Source organism: Lemur catta, chromosome 22, assembly GCF_020740605.2.
Source record: "Lemur catta isolate mLemCat1 chromosome 22, mLemCat1.pri, whole genome shotgun sequence".
NCBI lineage: Eukaryota > Metazoa > Chordata > Mammalia > Primates > Lemuridae > Lemur > Lemur catta.
In genome coordinates, this window is record NC_059149.1 from 28,121,901 (window position 1) to 28,142,881 (window position 20,981).

Below are 20,981 nucleotides of genomic sequence, written 5' to 3' on the forward strand. Positions count from 1 at the left end.
ACAATGGTAGGATAAAGATGAAGTGCTGAAACAGTCCAAAACCGAATATTCAACAAAAAAAGCTACTGGTGTCTGGTGGTCCAGCACTGGTATTATCCACTACAGCTTCACGAAACCTGGTCAATAAATTACAGCTGATGTCTACTGCACCCAACTGGACAAAATGATGAGGATGCTTGCAGTTAAACAACCGAGATCCGTCATTAGAGACAGGCCAATCCTCTTGCAAGACAACACTCGACCACATGTCACAAACAACGCTGCTCAAACTACAGAGGCTGGACTTGGAAACTCTCTGTCATCCACCATATTCACCAGACCTTATACCAACTGACTACCACTTCTTTCAGGCTTTGGACCACTTCTTGCAAGGAAAAATATTCAATTCTCAACAAGCTGTGGAAAATACCTTTGAAGATTTCATTGCCACTTGCTCTCCAGGTGTCTTTGCTGCTGGCATAAACAAGCTACCACTAAGATGGCAAAACTGTGTTGACAGTTTAGGTGCATACTTCAATTGCACTGCTTCTTGTTCGAGATATGATAAACTGCACTTCTGATTCGAAATCAGACATTTCATATTTAATGACCTAATAAATGGTAACAATATTTCAAGTTAGCTATCCTTTAAAAGTGTATGTTTGTTCATAATAAAAACTGGCCCCAAAGGGAGAAAAATCGTGCTTATAAAGGTATGTAACACTACAAGGCATGTGGAATATCTATCTGCCAAGAAATTTTTTTACTCAATCTTCAATCTAAATGCTTCAAACACAAATTATTAAGGTTAAAGTTTTTTCATTATACACTTGCAATTGTACACAAAATACTTCGATAAGTATTTCTGTCTTCTCAAATGTGGGTCTGGTATATATCTGGGAGTTACTTTGTGCCTATACTTGATGGACAAATTTTATATTAACATATACGAGGGCAGTCCAGAGGTCTCCAACCATGTAATGCCATTCTCTTAACAATGGCTGGATACTTTCCGACAGCCCTCATACATTACTGTATTTCCTCTTTTTTATGGTCAATCTAGTTAGACCACTTGACACAGACTTTAGAAAATATAATTATAAACCATGTAATACTACAGAGGAAAAAAATCAAGCTTAGGTAACTTGTGTAAAGGAAAATTGTTGATGCTCTAAATGAAAAAAAAATCACATAGAAATGAAACATGAAACTAGTATGTATAAAAATTAGCCAGATTGGCACTTTTACTCACCAATCTAATTTTAGGCATACGATATGTTTCACTGAGATTGCTAAATAATTACAGAATTGCCAAGCAATTAATACTTGCCATGCATCTTGTAAATTTTAGATGAGTTTATATAACCAAAATGATACACTGCTTCACAATTTTATTTTAATGTATTTTTAAAAACTTTGCTCAATATTAAAAATATTATGGTTTTATAAATTCAGAATGCAGGGCCAGTCATTAAGCCTATTTTATGTAATTGGAGATTGCTGGTGAATTTTTGGATCAAAAAATGTTAAGCAGCACAGACATTAGAGACAGTGAAAGGTTTTATTGTTTTTTTGTTTTTACTTTCACCCAAACACACCCTTTCTGAAAAACATAAAAGCATGCACATTGATGGCATTCTTATAAAGAGAAACTAATAACTAAGCCATAAATCAACAATACAAACAAAAGTTTAAGTGATAGGTGAAAAGATTTACAAGTAGGCACAGGTCTTTTAATTTTAGAAAAAAATAATTCAAGTCAATATCAATACATGTTAAGGAGAAGCTTCTGATTTTCCAAACATTTTGATACACAACTTTTTTCCACTATCATATTTTATAGACCTTTTGAGAGAATATAAGTTCTAAGAAACATGACATTCAAGTGATCTTACTTTGCCTTGTTAAAATGAGTTATAATCCACATAATTCCAATGGTATTGCCTCTTAAAATTTAAATTTGGAGCATATCTATGATACTCAAAGTAAGTTCCACAATTTCCATTTATTTTGACCTGGTTAGAAATAAATTCTAAATTTAGTATTGTTAAAAAAAAGTATTTAACAAAAACATGGGATTGATCTAAATTTTACTTTACAGGTAAGAGAAAATTACAATTCGGCATGAGGACACTTTGCCTAAGTTTTACGCATGCCCCCATTTATAATTAGGCCAACTGTATCCTGAATGTGTATGAATGTGTGTATACATAGATCATACACACTGACATACACAAACCGACACACACCACACAACTCTTCAAAGATGTTGCCTGAAATGGCTTATTCTCTGGTTTCAAAGAAGCAGCGTAACAGTCAGACAAAATTTCCCTTAATTTTTTTTTTCATTTTGTTTATCATGATTCCATCCAGTGGTGTGTTTGTTTCATCTGGTCACTGATTGAATTTTGCAACAAAAATCCACTAGCAATAAGCATAAATGTTAATTAAAGGACCAGTAGGCAATCAAGTTTAAATTATAACATAAAAATAGAGCTGACCACACTTTAAAAATGTTTCCTTCCACGGGATATATTGTTCCGTGACTGAAAATTGTGGGATTTGGTTCCTGGAACATAGAACATAGCTCTTGTTCCGAGGTGATATTCCATTAAAACTAATGGGAAAGAAACAAATTCACTCAGCCTGATGAATTGAGTCTGTATTTCACTGGCTTGAGAAGGTAAAGTTCTTGACATAGACAGATGCAAAATGCCCCTGCAGCAGCTGGTGAAGCTCACTCACAAGGGCTTAAAGAGTTCAGCTGTGAAGCAGGGTGACGCCGGCTGGCTCTTCTTCCCTGCGAGTCTGTGTGCAGCCGCTGAGCAGCACCGCTGGCGGGAATCCGAAGGAAAAGGAGTAGAACACAGTGGAAGTCTACCTTGGTGACACACAAGTGACTTTTGAATTAAATATTTTGCTAAATCAAAAAGAAGTAGGTGAAAGGCACATGCTAGTAAATCTAGTTGGCTCCCATCACCTCAAAAATCTGTGAACTCAGGGTCCAACAAAAGGTTCACACTGATTTCTTTGAGAGATATCTATAAAAAAGGAAACGATGTTTTCAAGCACTTATGGCACAGATGTTGGGAAGTACTTAGCATAGCTTAAATCTTCAAAAAGCTAGGCAATTTCTGCTACAATGAATCAGTCACAATTTTAAATTAAACTTCTCATATTTTATACATTATTCTTTTGTGTAGAGTACAGGGTGTGCAAATTGAGCAATTTCAATAAATATTAGAAATGTTAATTATTTTGCAAATACAAAATGAGTAAAATCGGCTAATAATCCAATACAATAAAAACATTCAAAACAGCTTTTTCCCCATGAACATTTTTTTGCCCTTTTCTTTGAACATTTCAATACTTAAATACAATTTCTTTCATTGACTTGCAGAAATTAAACAAAAAGTGAAATATTACCTAGCTGCTAGATACTAAATACTTTAGTGATAAGGGTTTGGAGCTGTCAAGTTATAATAAATTGAAAATAACAAATATAGTGAAATATGCTGCAAATTAATGTTAAAAAATACAGCCATCTGAATTACAAAACAATAACAAATTATACAATCCTACTAAGCTTCTGTTGTGAAGTTGTCATTAGTCCATGGGAAAAGGTAGATGTAAAAACAGCAGGAACTCCGTTCAGCTTCTACCTCTCCAGGAGCTCCAGAGCTAAAGTGGGAAAACCATTTATGTTTGCCCAAGACCAACTGCATACCGGCTCTAGTCACAAATTCTATTTTATCCAATGTTCAATCAACAAGGCTTTATTTACACTTCTTATTAAATTCAGGAAACAATTTGATGTAATGTGCAGCCGCCAAAAACAGACAACGTAGCATATCCCACTGCTTGGAGACAGCTCCCTGTTTATGTTTTAATAGTAACCCACAAGCAGCCCAGCAAGGTTCCATATATCCATGTGTATATATACAGTTTCCTTCCGATCTCGGTCATAAGCATGCCCGCAGTCAAACCACTCAAGATCAATACTGATGGTAAAGTCTTCTTGATACTTAATTTGGAATTAACAGTTTTCCCAGGAAATTTGTTTCTTCTTTCTGGATCTGGTGAATCATAGAATTCTATAAGCATCCTATATGGCCAGAATGAAAAAATTTAAAGTTTCAGTTTTAGTCATTTCAATATTTCAATTCAACAAGTTATCTACTGGGTACTTACTTTATACTGGAGAAGTTATGTGTGTTCTTGGAAAATAAGAATGAAAAAGAAACACCCAGAGACTTGGTTTAATAGAAGTTTCTAATCTTTTAAAATATCTTTAATATGCTCTATGATTACTATATATGAATTGTATATGTAGCTATTTCACAATAGATGGTTATATGCCATTTTATTGGGATGTTTCTGTTTTTTAAACTTTTAATCTATAAAATTTTTATAGATTGGAATCGTGGATATGGAGAGCCAACTGTACATGGAGTTTCCCCCAAAAGCCCTTATCCCTATGGAATTATAAAAGAAGGTGAAAGAAGAAAAATAGCATAGTTAATTCATTTTCCTATTTCACTTAAAATAGGTAAAGTTATAATAGCAGAACATAATATAATCTTAAACACAAAAGTACAGAAAGGGAAAATCCTTCTATTGCTTTATAAATCACATTCCCTAGAGATAACCACTGTTTTAAAATATTTAGATTTATCCTAAATACATATAAATACCTACAATATAATTGAGATAGTAAATATATTGTTCAGTCTTTTTTTTGAGAACAGATTTTCATGTTAATATATACAGATCTTACTTTTATATTTCTTCCACAGCCAAAGTGGTCCTGAATGGCTGGCTTGATATGTCATGTATAAGTGAAAGTCAATAAAAGATAGAAATTTAACATAGGGTCATTTTCAACCTATTACACTTTTAATAATTTTCACCTGTTAAAGTTAACCCATGAGAAGGGCTAATTAGGAAATATTTCACTGTTATACAAGGAAAGGAAGAACAATCTCAGTCTCCTATTAGGAGAATAAAACACTCGGGTAAAATTTCTGAATGTAAATATGCTTTTGGAAGTATTTTTAAAAAGTGTTTTTAAAAACTAGAAAACCGTAATTTTCAGTGTGGTCTTGGTAAATGGTGCATCCTACAACTAATGGATACATTTTGTCAAAAAGAGGATAAAAATATAGATGTTCAAAACATATCTTTCAAAAAATAGGGTATACATCAGAAAGGATAAAACTTTCACTGATAGGAAAATAGTAAATTAACATCCTGAAATTTTCCTCTAAGAAAATATTTTCATGTAACAAAATTCAATTTGTAAATATCATATCTAAACCTAAGACTCACTTTTTATCTTCCTAAAAAGAAAAGAAAATTCTACAATTTCTTTCTTGTGTCAAATCAAAGATACTCTAATACACTCAACTGATGTGACTTGCTGCTTCAAGGTTCTCTTTAGTAAGTGGCATATTGCACTCACTGTTGACCTCTTTACACTAAGCCTCACCTAAAAGGTATCCAAAAATGCCTTTCATCATGAGAGAACCTGAACCAGAAAAAAGAAAGGAAGAAACAAATATGCCTTTCATTTACTTAAAAGTAACTCTTAGCAAGGTTCAACACCTCTATTTGCTCCAAAGTGACATTAGCATGGGCAAACACAAGGTCTATCACAGAAACTGCAAAATACTAACAACAGAAAGAAGATATTTCAATTGTCCCTTCCTTTTCCAACAGGTAGTGTGGCACTGTGTCCATCTGCGTGGCAGACACGATCCTCTATTCCCAGAGCTGCGCTTTCCCACGCGCGGCTGGCCTCATGGCTGGTCCTCACACATCACACCATGACATCTCATCTGAGAAGGCAGACTTAGGCATCTTACATAGAAAGTTTTGTGTGTGTGGTTTTTTTATTTTTTAAGTTTTACATCTTACCTCATAGTATTGTCCAGGAAATACTGTGTGACTTGTAAAAGTAAGGTTTAAAACATGAACAGATAAGCACGGAACAAGATTTCACTTGAGTTTATAAAAAGCATTCTTGAGATAATGAAACTGTTTAAATTAGTTTCAAATTGTTTACTATGGTGAAGTTTTGTTGAACCAAAAGTTTCTGAAGTGCTGGAACTGCTGTTACTCACTTATCTTTTATTTCAAAACGTTCATGAAGCCATCTTCTCATATCTTCTTGCTGTTCTGGGACATCTTTTTTGTCTATACGATCAATATGAATATGAATTTTTGGATATTCTTTGCAGAGAAATTCTAACAAAGAACACAAATATTTCATTGTTTACTATTTTAGAACTCATGGTTAGATAAAATAACATAATGAAAATAAGGCCAGAAGGCAAAAAAAAGCTTAAAAATGATTTTTAAAAAAGTACAGATTCTTTCCTTAGCAAAAATTAAAATAAAAAAAAAGAATTATAAACTGGTGGTTTGGTTTCAAGCTTAAGTAGAAGAACATGCTGTAATTTCCAAATCAACTACAGTTACATAAGTCATTAAATCATCAATAGTACCAAATGTTATTTTTCACACAACTCTGAGTTCTATAGGAAGCCCAGGGATAGGAAACTGGACCCTAACCCTACTATAAGTCCATACCTAACTCTCCAAAGGGATCCCCAAATGCCAAACCACCAGCCCCACTGTCTTCCTTCAGACCACCAGCTCCCATCCCAGTGCATCACTTGTCACCCATCCCACCAGCCGGTGAGCTCCACAGGGCAGAGAGACAGTCAAGTGTGGCTCACTATTACACATCCTGACCTGGCAAACAACTGGGCACTTACAGGCACTTAATAATCCTCAACTCCTCGTTCCTGGCCTGACATGGCAGCTTCTCATCACTGACTGCTACAGAGCCAAAACAAGCCTGGGTGAGCCGGTGCGTCTCCTTCGTGACTTGGTTGTTGGTTTCTAATCACTGGTACCCCTTCTTCCTTTCCTGATACTTGCCATATCTTAACATATTATATACTTGGTTCAGGAACCAAAATTCTTACCTTGGAATAGCTATGAGCCCCTACATAACTGCAGTTCTTAAGACATGATAATTTGAAAAAAAGGAGATAGCCTTTTTCAGCCTGGGCTGTACACAGGATGAGGCCAGTATTTATTGCAAGATAAGAAAGAAACTTGAGCCTAGAAACTCCCTCCTCTGCAGGTGGCTCTTTGTAGAGAGGTGAGAATATTAACATATTTAAGTTCCTCGGAGAACAAAGAAATAATCCTAAGAGACTGAAGAGCATAAAATATAAAACCTATATTATTATTTTATAATATGAAAATATCAACAGAAAAAACATAACTAGAATTGTATAAAATATGTAGAGTATCAAATGTCCTTAAGCACACAATTTACTATGGTACACCACCTACTTTAGAAATATAATTTTTAAAACATCAGTGATAGCCAGGCTACCCTGTCTCACCTCTGCCCCAGTGGACATTTTCCATGATGACAAGAACAAGTGAACCATGAGAGGATGCCCAATTGAGCTGTGATTTATACCTCTCTTAAAATGAAACTTATGCCATAGAATGGGAGGATAAGGGACATGCCTCTCTCGACAACCAACAGGAGGCCTCACTGAGGCCTAAGCCACCAGACCCCAGCGATCACAAGATTCCCCGTAAGGTCACAAACACCGCAGCCTCCTGGCTCTCACCTGCAGAGTCTGGGTAGCAACCTGGAGTGGGGCTGAGGCCCTGCATGTCCAACAGTCACTCCAGGTAATTCTAATGCAACTATAATCCTCCTACAATGCTTTGAGGAACACTGGGCTATGGCATATAAATAAATAATAGTACAGCAACTTTAAGGAAAAATTGGTGCTTACTGAGACATAAAATGTGAATATTAAGTGACAACCTACAATGCATAGAGATAATATTTAACACTAAGGAAACCTGGCCACAAAATACTTAGAATATTACAAGTTATAGAATTTTATACCTAACTCAACTTACATCAGACTTCATATAACTTAAGGTGAATCTGAAGCTACAGTAGAGTATAACTAGATCATAAGCAATTTATATAAACAATAAGAGCAGGGTTTTTCAAGCTACAAGTCACACACACCTCACAATTAAAATCAATACATTATGAGGAAAACCATGTAATTTCTTATGTGCACAGGTATACATGTAGAATAATGACTCAGAAGTGGGAATATTAAATTCAAAATATAAATGCATTTGTAAATTTGATAGACATTTAAAACAACTTCTACAGAGGCTATATTATATTGCATTCTATCTGCAAAGTATAAAAGTGTTTGTAATACTTTAATCTCACCCACCAAGCCTGTTAACAAACCTTGGGATTTCTCCCAATCTGATGGGAAAAAAAATTAGTATGTCCCACTGTAGTTTAAAGTTGCATTTCTCTTATTATGAATGAGGTTGAACATTTTTTGTGAACTGTTTGTTCTAATCCTTCACCCATTTTTCTTTTGAGTTATTGGTCATCTTCTTATCAATTTGTAGGAGCACTTTAGAGATTAAAGAAATGAGCCCTTTCTCTATGATCTAAGTTGCAAATATTTTCCCAGTTTGTCTTCACCCTTGACTCTACTCTAGGTATTTTTTTCCTTGTAGAAATACTTTATCCTTAATTGATTAATGTGATAGATTTTATTTTCTTTGTGGCATCTGGGTGTGACAGCTAGAAAAGCCAATCTTTTCAAAAAAAGACAATTTGTAATGAATGTGCATGGGCAGTGGCAACTCCAAAGCCACACGGTCAGCTCACACGTGGGAGAGAACAAGCAATGGTGGGAGGAGAACCTGAACAGTACAACTCTCAGAGGGCTGCCCTTCCTTGAGGCACTTTTAATGCAGCTAGAGGGAGATAAAGATTAACCATGTGCCAAGCACCAGCACCGTGGCATTTGTACTTTGTGCCATAGGAGTGCGGAAGCAGCAGAAAGCACTGTGAGCTAGAAAGAAAACATACTGGGAAAGGCTTCATCTGAGACGAATTTTGAGGTAAGAGTAGACTTAGATATGGGGTCTTGCTATGTTGCCCAGGCTGGTCTTGAACTCCTGGCCTCAAGCTATCCTCCTGCCTCAGCTTCCCAAAATGTTGGGATTACACATGTGAGCCACTGTGCCCAGCCAAAAGCAGCATTTAAAAAAGATTATTATGGGGATTATATCTATTTTTCATAAGTAATAAAAATTTGTTTAATCTTATATTTTTGAACTATGCTTAATAAATTAATGACAATCTTGCTTAACAACTAAATGCATGTCTGTTTTTAAATGTGAAAACAGGTAAAGGACTTCTTCAATGGTTCAAAAAGACAGAAAAATATTAATATGCTACCTTTTTTATAAGGAGGGAGGGACAATAGAATAAGAATGTATACTTAAATTTGCATATACAATACACAAGAAATTGAGAAAAGTGGTTATTGTTGGGAGAGGGAAGTGGGGAGCAGCTGGATGGGGACAGAGCGGAAAGTGAGAAAGACATTTCACTGTAGACTTCATATAGGTTTAATTTTTAAACTGATGCATTATATATTCTAAAAAATTACACATAAAATGAAAAACACCTTATTTTCCTACTTTACAATTACTCTGAGTTAAAGGCAATTATGAGAGCAATCACCCTTCACATGTAACTACTTTACATTTTTTCCCTCCACAGTAACCAATTTTTAGGCCACACAGTCCCCTGGGCCTCACCCCTCCTCCCTGCTCCCTAACTTCCAGCTATGGGTGGCTACGCTCTTTTTCAGTCCAAGAGCTTTTCTTCTAAAGTTTGAGTGAACCTCATCTAATCATTATTTAATAGATTAATCATTTTACAACTACACTCTTTGCTGTACTTTGGAAAAGTCCCTGGCCCCTAAGGAATATGCACAATACAGGATTAGATAATTTAATGGTGCACAGCAGTGTGTCCAAACAGTGGGAGTGTAAGGCTGGGCGGAATAATTTCCATCCTTGCTAACTTCTAAATACTTTAATAATGTTTACTTTTGTAAATGCTTCACTGTTGCTAATAATATTATTCTATAAAATTTCTAAGGCGCATCAAATTCAGAGGAATGCTTCAGGAGCAGGTTTCAGTGTAAAATATGCTGGTGGTTCATATTTTGGAGACCTGCCTTCAAGAGATCCTACTGACACAAGCACCCTGACAAGCCTGTTGGTTCTACTTCAAACAGCTGACAAAACAAAATACAGGCCCAGTGTTCTCTCTCTTGACCCCAGCTCAAATGGATACTTAGAAAAGAGGATGGAAACACCACACTTCCCAGTTTTCCTATTTCCATGGTTAAACTTCTCCAGTAGTCAAGAGTCTTTTAGTTATGTTTAACTAAACTATTCTGCTCATTTAAATTTCTATTTTTTTCCTTATTATATCTGACAAAGACATAGACAATGGCTCAAAGTTCCTTAAAACCTAGCACGTTTGAAAGAAGAAAAAAAAAATCACACTCAACTGTTTTATGAAAACTACATTTAAGGATCAGCACTGACCATTAACGCACACCTCAGTGTTGCCGAGTGAGGGCTCCCCTTCCTCGCTCCATCCTCTGATGTATGGAGCTTTGTGTATGAACTTTGGGTAGAAAGACGCTGGATTAATGATAATTGGTGAGTCCAAAGGACTAATATGGCAGCCAAGAAATACCAAACTTAGCAGGACTAATGAAATTTCAACTGCTACACATTGATAGCCCCTTGAAAAACACATCAAGTCAATGTAGTGAAGGAAAGTACATTTACCTATTTAAAAAAAAACCTATACATTCATAAATATATGAATTATACATGTCATACAGCATATAGTTTTTCAAATACATGGAAACGAACTTACCAGTCATGGACGGGGACGCTTTGCGCTGCCCTCTGTCATCCTTCCCTTCGTACACCACCGTAACATCATATATTGCATCTAAGTAATTCTTCATAGACTCAAAAGCAACATAAGTTGCCTTTATTCGTGGCGTTAGCACATGTTTTAATACTGCAAGGCCTGAAAGAGAAGTTGATTCAGAGTGGCCATAAACTAGTCACAAAACACCTCTGCAATATAATAAAGTTCAACATCTAAATCATTTTTAAGTTTCCACAAGTATACAGACCAGAAAATATCAATGCCATAACCTCACATTTCGAGGGCTTTAAGTTTAGAAAGCACTCTCAGATTCCTCTATTTAAATCAACATTCATTTAATATATATTCATTAAATATCTACACCTACAAGAAGCTGTGTTGGAAGCTGTCAGAAAACTGGACCTTGGGAAGCTTATGGCCTATTGGAAACCCTTCAGTTTAGTAAACCCTGACAAGGGCAAATATTATTATCCTCGTTTCTGGGAGGTGAATAAATGTGGTAGCATCTGCCTGCAGTCTCTCAGGTATGTTAGAAGTACAGTTCATAGTTTCTGACTCCTAGTCCATGACTCCTTTAGCTCTATTTCTGTTCAAACAGAGATGGGAAGAGAGGGTCATTTAAATGACCCCCACTGTGTACCATATTGGAAGTAAGAGTTGACATGCTCCACAGATTGTGAAAAGCTGACCGGGTATTTTTAGGATAAACTGAAGAACCTAGCTTCTTGGTATACTTTTTTTTTCAATTGAGACATAATTCACATAACCTAAAATGCACCATTTTAAAGTACACAATTCAGTGGTCTCAAGTCTATTCCCAGAGCCATGCAACCACCACCATCTACTTCCAGACTTCCGACTGTCATCACCCCAGACAGACACCCCGCAGTGTCTGCACACTGCACCCTCCTCACCGCCCAGCCCTGGCTACCGCTGCTCTGCTTTCTGTCTCTATGAATTTGCTTATTCTGGGCATTTTATAGAAATAAAACTATGCAGTATATGACCTTCTTTCACTAAGCATAATACTTCACTAAGTGTACTTCTTCCACTAAGCATAATGTTTCGAGGTTTATCCATGTTGTTGCATGTGTCAGTACTTTATTCCTGTTTATGGCTGAATAATATTCCACTGCATGGACAGACCATATTTATCATTTGATGAATATTTGGTTTGTTTTCACATTTTGGCTATTATAAGTAACGCTGCTATGAACATTTATATAAACTCTTATGAATGTTGCACATCAATAATTTTTGTATGAACATATGATTTCAATCCTCTTAGGTACATCTGATATACTTTTAAAAGCTTTCACTGAGGAAATATTGCAATTGTCTAAAAGTCATCATATACTCAGTAGTGTGACTATTAGCATTAAGGATTGTTCTTCCCTTCCTATTACCTCCCTTTTCCTTGATTAAATTTTTTACTGACAATTTAAAAGAAAACAGTAGCTCTCAAAAAGAGATATGAAAATACACTAGAAAAAACTAGCCTGAATTTTCTACCGGCCTCTCTCCAGGGAAAAGTAGCTGCATAAGGAAGAATAGCTACAATATGGTGGGACTGTCCCACAGAAGAATTTTTAAAATGCAGGGTGGTGTGGGAAAGAAAAAGATTCCCACAGCCACATATCTGACTAAGTCCCCAGGGCAAAAGCAGTTTAATTTATTCGCAAACTTATAACAAAAATCTGAATAGTATACCAAGCTGGAAAACATTTATTTGTCAAATTAGTTAGCACTTCCTTCTTTGCTATTAGAGTTCATCCAATTTTATTAAGTCCAAAGTTTCACAGAATCACCCTGTGGTGTTCAATAAGAACAATTAATTACTAGAATCTAAGTAAGTTAGTAAGAAAGATATAAGGGTAATATTTTTTAAAAATAGAAGAGTTATAATGAAGGTTTGAAAAAGTCAGCTTTGTGACATGAATAAGAAATAGCCATTAATAATATGTAAACAAAACCAAGAAAAAAAATCTTTTTTCCACCCATTATGACCAAATGAAAAAATCTTCTGAGGAATACACTAGAAGCAGAAGGCTTTGGCTCTTAATGAAAGGGGGAAACAATGCTATCAAGAGGAAAATGTAAAATTGAGGGAGAGCATTTTTTTTAAATGTGTAAAGGGCAACAGAGACAATGGTATTGCAAAAGAGCAACTGAAATGAAAGACCACGATGTCTAGACTAGATAAAAATCAAAGGGGAATTGACAGACAGGGAGACAAACTGAACCCTCCTATTCCCGAGCCACTCCTTGATGCCAGGTATGTGTACCTGGAGCAAAATAAACAAACTTTTTAAAAATGCATTGTTACAAACGATCTCATGCACATGTGACATATCCTCTCTTGCAAGCACCTTGTAAGAGTTCCACCTTAATTAAAATAAAATTAAATAAAATTAAAAGCTCATTTCCTCTGATACACTAGTCACATTTTTGTTCAACAACCACACGTGGGTAGGAGCCAGCAGACTGGACAGAGCAAATAAAGAACGTCACCATTATTGTAGAACGTCTCATTGTCACAGACCCTGGCATAACATCACAAACAAGACACCTGCTCAGCAAGTGCTTGCTGATCTACATATGGAGATCACACACTAATTCACAGCCAGTCTTCAAAAGACATCTCTGAGAACACAGCATAGATACTGTTTACTATATACTTCCCAATTGGGTTATATTGCATAGCTTATTATCTATCAATTATCTAATTTTCTAAAATATGGGTACTAAAAACATTACCACTGTTGAACACATTAATAGCTTCCAAGTACTGTGAACCAACTTTGTGTTATATTCTCTATTACGAACTTCACATATTTTCTAATTTAATTCTTACACAGATTTAGGTCTACTCATAAGCTATGTATCCTTTTCAGAGATGAACAGGCCAGGTGTGGTGGCTCACACCTATAATCCCAGCACTTTGGGAGGCCAGGGCAGGAGGATTCCTTGAGGCCAGGAGTTTGAGACCAGCTTGGGAAACATAGCAGGACCCCATCTCCACAAAAAAAATAAAAAAAAAGTTAGCCAGGTATGGTGGCATACACCTGTAGTCCTAGCTATTTGGGGGGGAGGCTGAGTCAGAAGAATTGCCTGAGCCTGGGAGCTGGAGGTTGCAGTGAGCAGAGATTGTGCTACTGCACAGCAAGACTCTATCTCAAAAAAAAAAAAAAAAAAAAGAAGAGAGAGTGATGAAGAAACCGAAGGTCAGTAACATCAGGCAACTTGCAGTCATATAGCTAATAAAGGAGTCTAGATTCCAACTTAGGTCTGTCAACCTGCAAAATAGAAACTCACACATAACCCACACTATAGGAAAAGTTTCCATCTAGATAGATTTTAATGAAATCCACAGCATAGGAATATGCATTGTACCAAGCACTTGAATTTAATCTCTTAGACATATGTAATAGCATGCAAATGAATTACGGAGAAGAAATTTCATTTCCTAAGAGATAATATATACATTCACTCAAGGAATGAATACATTTATCCATTTGATTGTCATAAAACACATATCTTGTCCAGGAAGAAAACTTAAAAAGGTCATTATCTTTAAAAGCCGTTTGTTCAAATGCAGTCAAATTTCTACTTACCTTTTTGAGCAGCAAATGCCTGACTAGCTGAAAGGACTTTTGTTTGTCGTGGATTATATCTTGTACCTTCTGGGAAAATCACAAGATACATCTGTGGGGCATAAAGAAAATTTGGTTTATTTTATGTGAGTTTTGTTATTGCTGCTATTGCTGTTAACCATGCTAACCACACTAATGCTAAGCATTTCCTATGGTGGGATAAAAAAGTATATTCTTTTATTTATGACCTTCATTTCAAGTAGAACCACCAAAATGCAACAATTAAGTCTGAACGTAATATGGACTATATTTAAAATGCAGTCCTACATTCACTGCTATATCAGTCGTTAAGAATCTAAAAACATTCCTAATTACATGCTAATAGCTTTCTAATTAAAAATTTGGCCATGAAACCCTGACTTGCATAAAGCTTCAATTAATAAAACAATCTTTCCCCCAAAGATCCTGTAATATGACTTTTTTTTTTTTTTTTTTTTTTTGAGACAGAGTCTCGCTTTGTTGCCCGGGCTAGAGTGCCGTGGCATCAGCCTAGCTCACAGCAACCTCAGACTCCTGGGCTTAAGCGATCCTACTGCCTCAGCCTCCCGAGTAGCTGGGACTACAGGCATGCGCCACCATGCCCAGCTAATTTTTTCTATATAGATTTTTAGCTGTCCAAATCATTTCTTTCTATTTTTTTGGTAGAGACGGGGGTCTCACTCTTGCTCAGGCTGGTCTCGAACTCCTGACCTCGAGCGATCCACCCGCCTCGGCCTCCCAGAGTGCTAGGATTATAGGCGTGAGCCACCGCACCCGGCCAAGATCCTGTAATATGACATTTTTAAAAGGTGCAAATTTTAGAACTCAGTACCCTTAAGTATCAACACTAAAAGTACATCTAATTTGAGGAAAATCATATATAAATATCTAAATTTCCAATATGTAAAAGGTAGTAAGTGTTCACACTGGAAAAGGTTCACACAGAATTCCTATGTTACAGAGCTTCCTTATTGCATTTTAAATGACTTAATTTATAAGCAACCTCATATTTGTTACATAAATTGAACTTGAAATAATGTATTTGTAAATAAAGGAAAATATTAAGCTGGATGTTTATTGAGTATCCAATTAGTCTAAGCTTTTACACTTCTCTGCTTGGGAAGGTAAAAATAGAAACATTAAAATTATACAGCAAAAAAACTTCTAACTTGAGAACTAAGTTACAAAAACTATACTAATAATTTTGATTGATAGCCAAAAGACATAAATAAAACACTCATATGAAACCTTTTCAAATACAAACAGAATACAGGATAGAAGGAGTTCTCGGGAGAAAACCATGTTCATTTCATCCATTCTCACCATATCCCAGACAATACTGTCTACCTATATACATCTGGTATAGCTGATTAGGATTAAACTCTCCCAAAGTTTCATATGAAATACTGGTATAATGGTATCTCTGAAAATTTTCCATTTTCACCTTCCATGCAAATATACAAACTTTTTATTCATCTATATAATAGTCTTCAGAACACATTATCATATTTGATGATAAAGATTGACCAGATCTGTCAGGATAATGCAGAAAAATGGGTAAAATTAAGAAAAAAATGAAAAATTCCTTCTTATATTCCAGCAACTAGAAGGAAAAACAGGAGGAAAAATATGAAAAAACCACTGAACTGTATACTTCAAAATGGTGAATTTTATGGTATGTGAATTATACTTCAATTTTAAAAACTAAAAACAAACAAACAAAAAAAACCCCAAAACTGAAAACCAAAAAATCCATCACTACCCCTACTTTTCATAAGTCAGCAAGTAGGGTTCCAAATTTTAGAAGAGGACTCATTATTACACAGAATAAAAGTTACAATTTAAAAGTAAAATACATACCCATGATTTCATTTTGCCAAAAAAATAAATAAATAAAAATAAAAAGTAAGATATAGTTTGGTGGGTGTAAACACCAAATGTTATTTTATGACCTCCACTCCACAAAGTCAGTGATATTCTACAGGAAACCAACTTTCCAGAAAATGTACCTAGACAGTACAGAACCAGGATGGTAGAGCCTGAATGCCTAGCTCCAAAACCCAGCTTCTCCACTTATAGGACCTGAGACTTTGGATATACTATTATCCTTTTTGTGCCTCAAATTTCCTCATCGAGAAAATGAAAAGTATAACGGTACCTACACCTCATAGAGATGTTGTGAAGGTAAAAGGCAGTACTACACAAAGTCGACTTAATATAGTACTTGGCACAAAATTTCACAATTTGCTGTTGTTTCAATTAAATCATAGACCTGCTTTAGAAATCTGAGATGATCCATTTGGTGGAAGAAGAGCAACAGGACGAAAGTCATTAATCATCCTATCCTGGTGCTCCGCCTTCCCACGGTCAGTCTTACGTGTCACAATCGCAAGAACAACTTCTAAAGGCAACAAGGCGAGAGTAGTACTCCTAGTTCTCTTTCTCGTAGGTCAGCCATGCATGGCAGGCAGTACAGATGGGGCCTCAAGATTTTAAAATAAAACTATTTTTTCCTTCTTCAGGTGGTCTCATCTGTTAATTTCCTTGCTAGTGGTTTCAAATTGCCGACAAAAAAACAGCTATCTTTTTTAGTTCCCAAGAGAAATGGAGAAAGTGGCCACATAGAAGGCGGAAAGATTAAAAATGGAACATCAGAGCAAGAGAAGAATTACTACAGGACAGTCTGATATTTCTGGACCCTCTTCTCAATTGGAGGTAATAAAAATGAAATCTCTGCTCAAGGATGGGGGAAACAGAATACAGAAAGAAACTGGCAAACTATTACAAACAAATTATGTAGAAATTTTTTTGCTATTGTACACATAAATACCCTGTTCTGATAGATTTTCATTTTGAAGGAATCAGAGATTCTGTTCTCTTCTGTGATGACTTTCCATATTCAGAAAAATCTACATTCAAGATTTGATATACCATAGATACTTTGGCCTCTGATGGAAAATTAGCAAGCTAATTCACATTAAAAACTATTCAAAAAGAAAATAACTATTTTAGTATTTTAATTATATTCAAATTACAAACAACTATTGAATTGATGACTTTCTATTAAAAATAGCCTACTCTCCATGCATTGGATACATTAATTTACTTTTTTTTTTTTTTTTTTTGAGACAGAGTCTCACTCTGTTGCCTGGGCTAGAGTGCCGTGGTGTCACCTAGCTCACTGCAACCTCAAACTCCTGGGCTCAAGCGATCCTCCTCCTGCCTCAGCCTCCTGAGTAGCTGGGACTACAGGCATGCGCCACCATGCCCGGCTAATTTTTCTATATATATTTTTAGCTCTCCATATAATTTACTGAGTCTTAGCTTCTCATCCGAAAATGAAGACTCAGGGTTGCTATAAGGATTACAGGAAATATGTGACAGTATCAAGTACTATGTGGCAGACTCTTAATAAGTATTAAGCTTCAGGTCCAGTTAACGTAAGTTTAGAATTTGGTTTGGGTGGGGCCCAGACTAGAGCAGCTGGATGGGGCCCAGCTAAAGCAGGTGCAAGGGTCTCTGGAGGAAGGCGCTTTCATCCGAGGCTTCAACTGATTTCTACAAATCATTTTCCAAATACAGTCAGTAGCAAAGGAAGATAACCGAGCACATGAGGAAAGAAAGCACCCTAAGCAAGAACCGGCAGAAAACAGACTCAGACAGGACTTTAGGCACTGAAATGATCAAACACCTCATATAAACTGTACCTTCAATATTTAAAGAAACAAAGACAAGCCTAAAGATTAAAACAAAAATAACAGATCTGACAAAAACCATATAACACTTCATACAATGAAAAATACAGTAAATTAAAAACACTGGCGTTAAATGGATTTGTGGTACAGTAGACTGTATCCTGAATGGAAAAAGGACGTTAGTGGAAAAACCGGTAAAATCTGAATAAATTCTGCAATACAATGAAGAGTATCGTATCAATGTGTATTTCTTAGTTTTGACAAATGGTTATGTAAGACATCAACATTAGCTGTCACCATTACAGCTGTAACAGATGAAGAGTAAATGGGAAAATTCTGTCCTTTCTGTGCAATGTTTTTGTAAATATAAAATTATTCCAAATTTTAAAATTTATTAACAAAAATAGGGGGTGGCTTCCATAAGTATGTAAAATGTGGAAAGAGTATTGCTCCCAACCCTACAGCAACAACACTGGACAATTTGTAAACTGACAATTTTTCTTGGAGCCTTCAGAGAGCTGAAGGGTTGCAAGGCAACCAACCAACCCAAAAACCTAAGGAGAGAGAGACAACTCAAGGAGAGATGAGATGCAAGCACTTATTTACTTGGAGCAAATGTTAACAAACACCAGTAAAAAGAATTTAACTAAAAGTTTTAATAATTTGCAAAAATCCAAGTGTAAGCATGTGGATGAAAAGAACTCCTGGGAATGCAGACTCAAGGAGAACTCACCACAACTCACAGCTCCACCCAGACCTCACCACGTACTCAAAAAAAGAAAGGAAGAAAGAGAAAAGAGAAAGGAAAAACCGCTGGGGTCAGGGCTGGCCTGGATGCAGGCTGGGGAGGTCACCAGCCCTGCTGGAGAGGCGCAAGGTCCAGCACACACGCTTCCCCTCTATCTTTCCTACGGAACAACTGCCTTAAAGTGATGGAAGAAGGGCAACAGGACCCTGCTACCCCTGGGGCATGGATAAAACCCACTAAGGCCGGGGGAAGAGAACAGAAAGGAAAAGGGAAAGCAGGGAAAGGCAAGAATACATGCTGGGCACAGATTTAGAGCTGGAAGCAATGGAAGATCAGAGAAGGCTCCACCTCCAGGATCCTCCCTAAGACTTAATCAGAACAAAATAACACTTTCCTTCCTTCTCTCTCCACCACCAAGCCAAGGGAGAGTTCAGTAACAAATTTCGGAGGACTTCTATGGTGAGGAGTACAAAGACGAGACTCACCTTGAGCTACTGTGTGGAAAAAGCTAAGTGTGGAATAGACATTGAGGAAAAATGCTTTAGCAAAACATCCCCCATCCTAAACACAAAGTAATGAATGAATGCTACAGGAATTTGAAGTCTGTCAGTAAAATCACAGCAGTAGCAAAACCCAAATCCAGTACAACTCCTGACTGGACAGACTCACCCCCCAACACTAAAGGCCTAGCAAGAAGGAAAGTATATCCATTTCCAGGTATCAGAACAATTTGCCTCAGTTTCTACTATCCTACACAAGATGCCCAACTTTCAACAAGATCTTAGGAAGAATTAAAAAAGGCCAGATAAAGCACAATTTGAAGAGACGAAGCAATCAAAAGTACCAGATTCAGGTATGGCACACATATTGGAACTATCAGACAAGGAATTTAAAATAACTACCAGTGACATGACAAAGGTTCCAGCGGAAATGGTGGATGACCTTTACGATCAGATCTATCTTCAGAACAGAGATGGAAACTATGAGACAATCAAAGAGAAACGCTAGGAATGAAAACCACAGTAACAGAGACCAAGAGGGCCTTTAACTGGCTCATCAGGAGACTCCACACAGCCAAGGGAAGAATCAGCGAACCTGAAGACAGGCCGATGAAGTCAGCCTTACTGTAACACACAAGAAAAAAGGGGCAGGGCGGGGGGGGGGGGGGTGGCGCAGAATAATGCATCCGAGAGCCGTGGAAAAGTAACAAATGACCCAACACACACATAACTGGGGAAGAGAGAACAGGGTAGGAATAATATTTAAAGAAATAACTGCAAAAAATTTTCCAAAATTAATGAGACACCAAACCATAGATCCAAGCTCAGAGAGCATCAACCAGGATAAATTTTTTAAAATGACACCCAGACATATAATACTTAAACTGCTGCAAACCAAAAATAAGGAGAAACTGGAAGGTGCCCAGAGAAAAAAGATACATGATAAATAGAGCAGAGTTTATCAACCTCAGCACTTTTGACAACTATGTTTACAGGGGGAAAAAGGGGGAAACTGAGTATAGAACGCTAGCATTCATGTAAAGAGGGGTTATATTTGTTTGTTTCATGTATACAACGCCTACAGCAGAACACACAAGCAACTCCATAGCTGTTATGTGTGGCTGGGTGGCTGGAGAGCTGGAGGAACAAGTGGGATGGATACTTTAAGGTATAAATTCAGGATTTTTAATTTAAAAACATTTTTTAAAAAAAGTAGCTATACATATTGCCAATCTATTCTCTTTTGGAGATCTATAAACAATGACCCCAATTCTGCCAAAATTCACCATACTATTTCAAAATAAGCAGACTCTTTAAAATACCAAGCTTGGTTTTTGAGGGTGATCTGTAACAGGATAAAGGGCCACTGTTCATCTCATTACATTCTACTCCCTTCACCCCAAAACAGGACGCAATTTCCTAATGTAAAAACACCTAGAAAAAGTCCACGAGTAAAGGATGCTCACACTGGGCACTTTACCTACTGACTGTGGAGGACCTTCCTTCACCACGAGCTCTGGCTGCTGCCTAGGGGCCCTCGTGAGGGGAGGGCAAAGAAGAGGAGGGAGGAGGAAGGGG

At 36.6% G+C, this 20,981-nt stretch overlaps 1 protein-coding gene across 1 annotated transcript in view; it reads right to left on the reverse strand.

Moving 5' to 3' along the window:
• Positions 1 to 1,517: 1,517 nt before the first annotated feature.
• The window catches only part of AGPAT5 (1-acylglycerol-3-phosphate O-acyltransferase 5), a 41,671-nt gene continuing 22,207 nt past the window's right edge, over positions 1,518 to 20,981 (reverse strand). Inside the window, exons 5-8 of the mRNA XM_045535642.1 lie at positions 14,443 to 14,533; positions 10,808 to 10,966; positions 6,102 to 6,225; positions 1,518 to 4,084 (exon numbers count right to left, since the gene is read on the reverse strand). Of these exons, the coding sequence (XP_045391598.1) occupies positions 3,859 to 4,084; positions 6,102 to 6,225; positions 10,808 to 10,966; positions 14,443 to 14,533 (600 nt within the window). The 3' untranslated portion in view covers positions 1,518 to 3,858. The remainder of the gene's footprint in view (positions 4,085 to 6,101; positions 6,226 to 10,807; positions 10,967 to 14,442; positions 14,534 to 20,981) is intronic.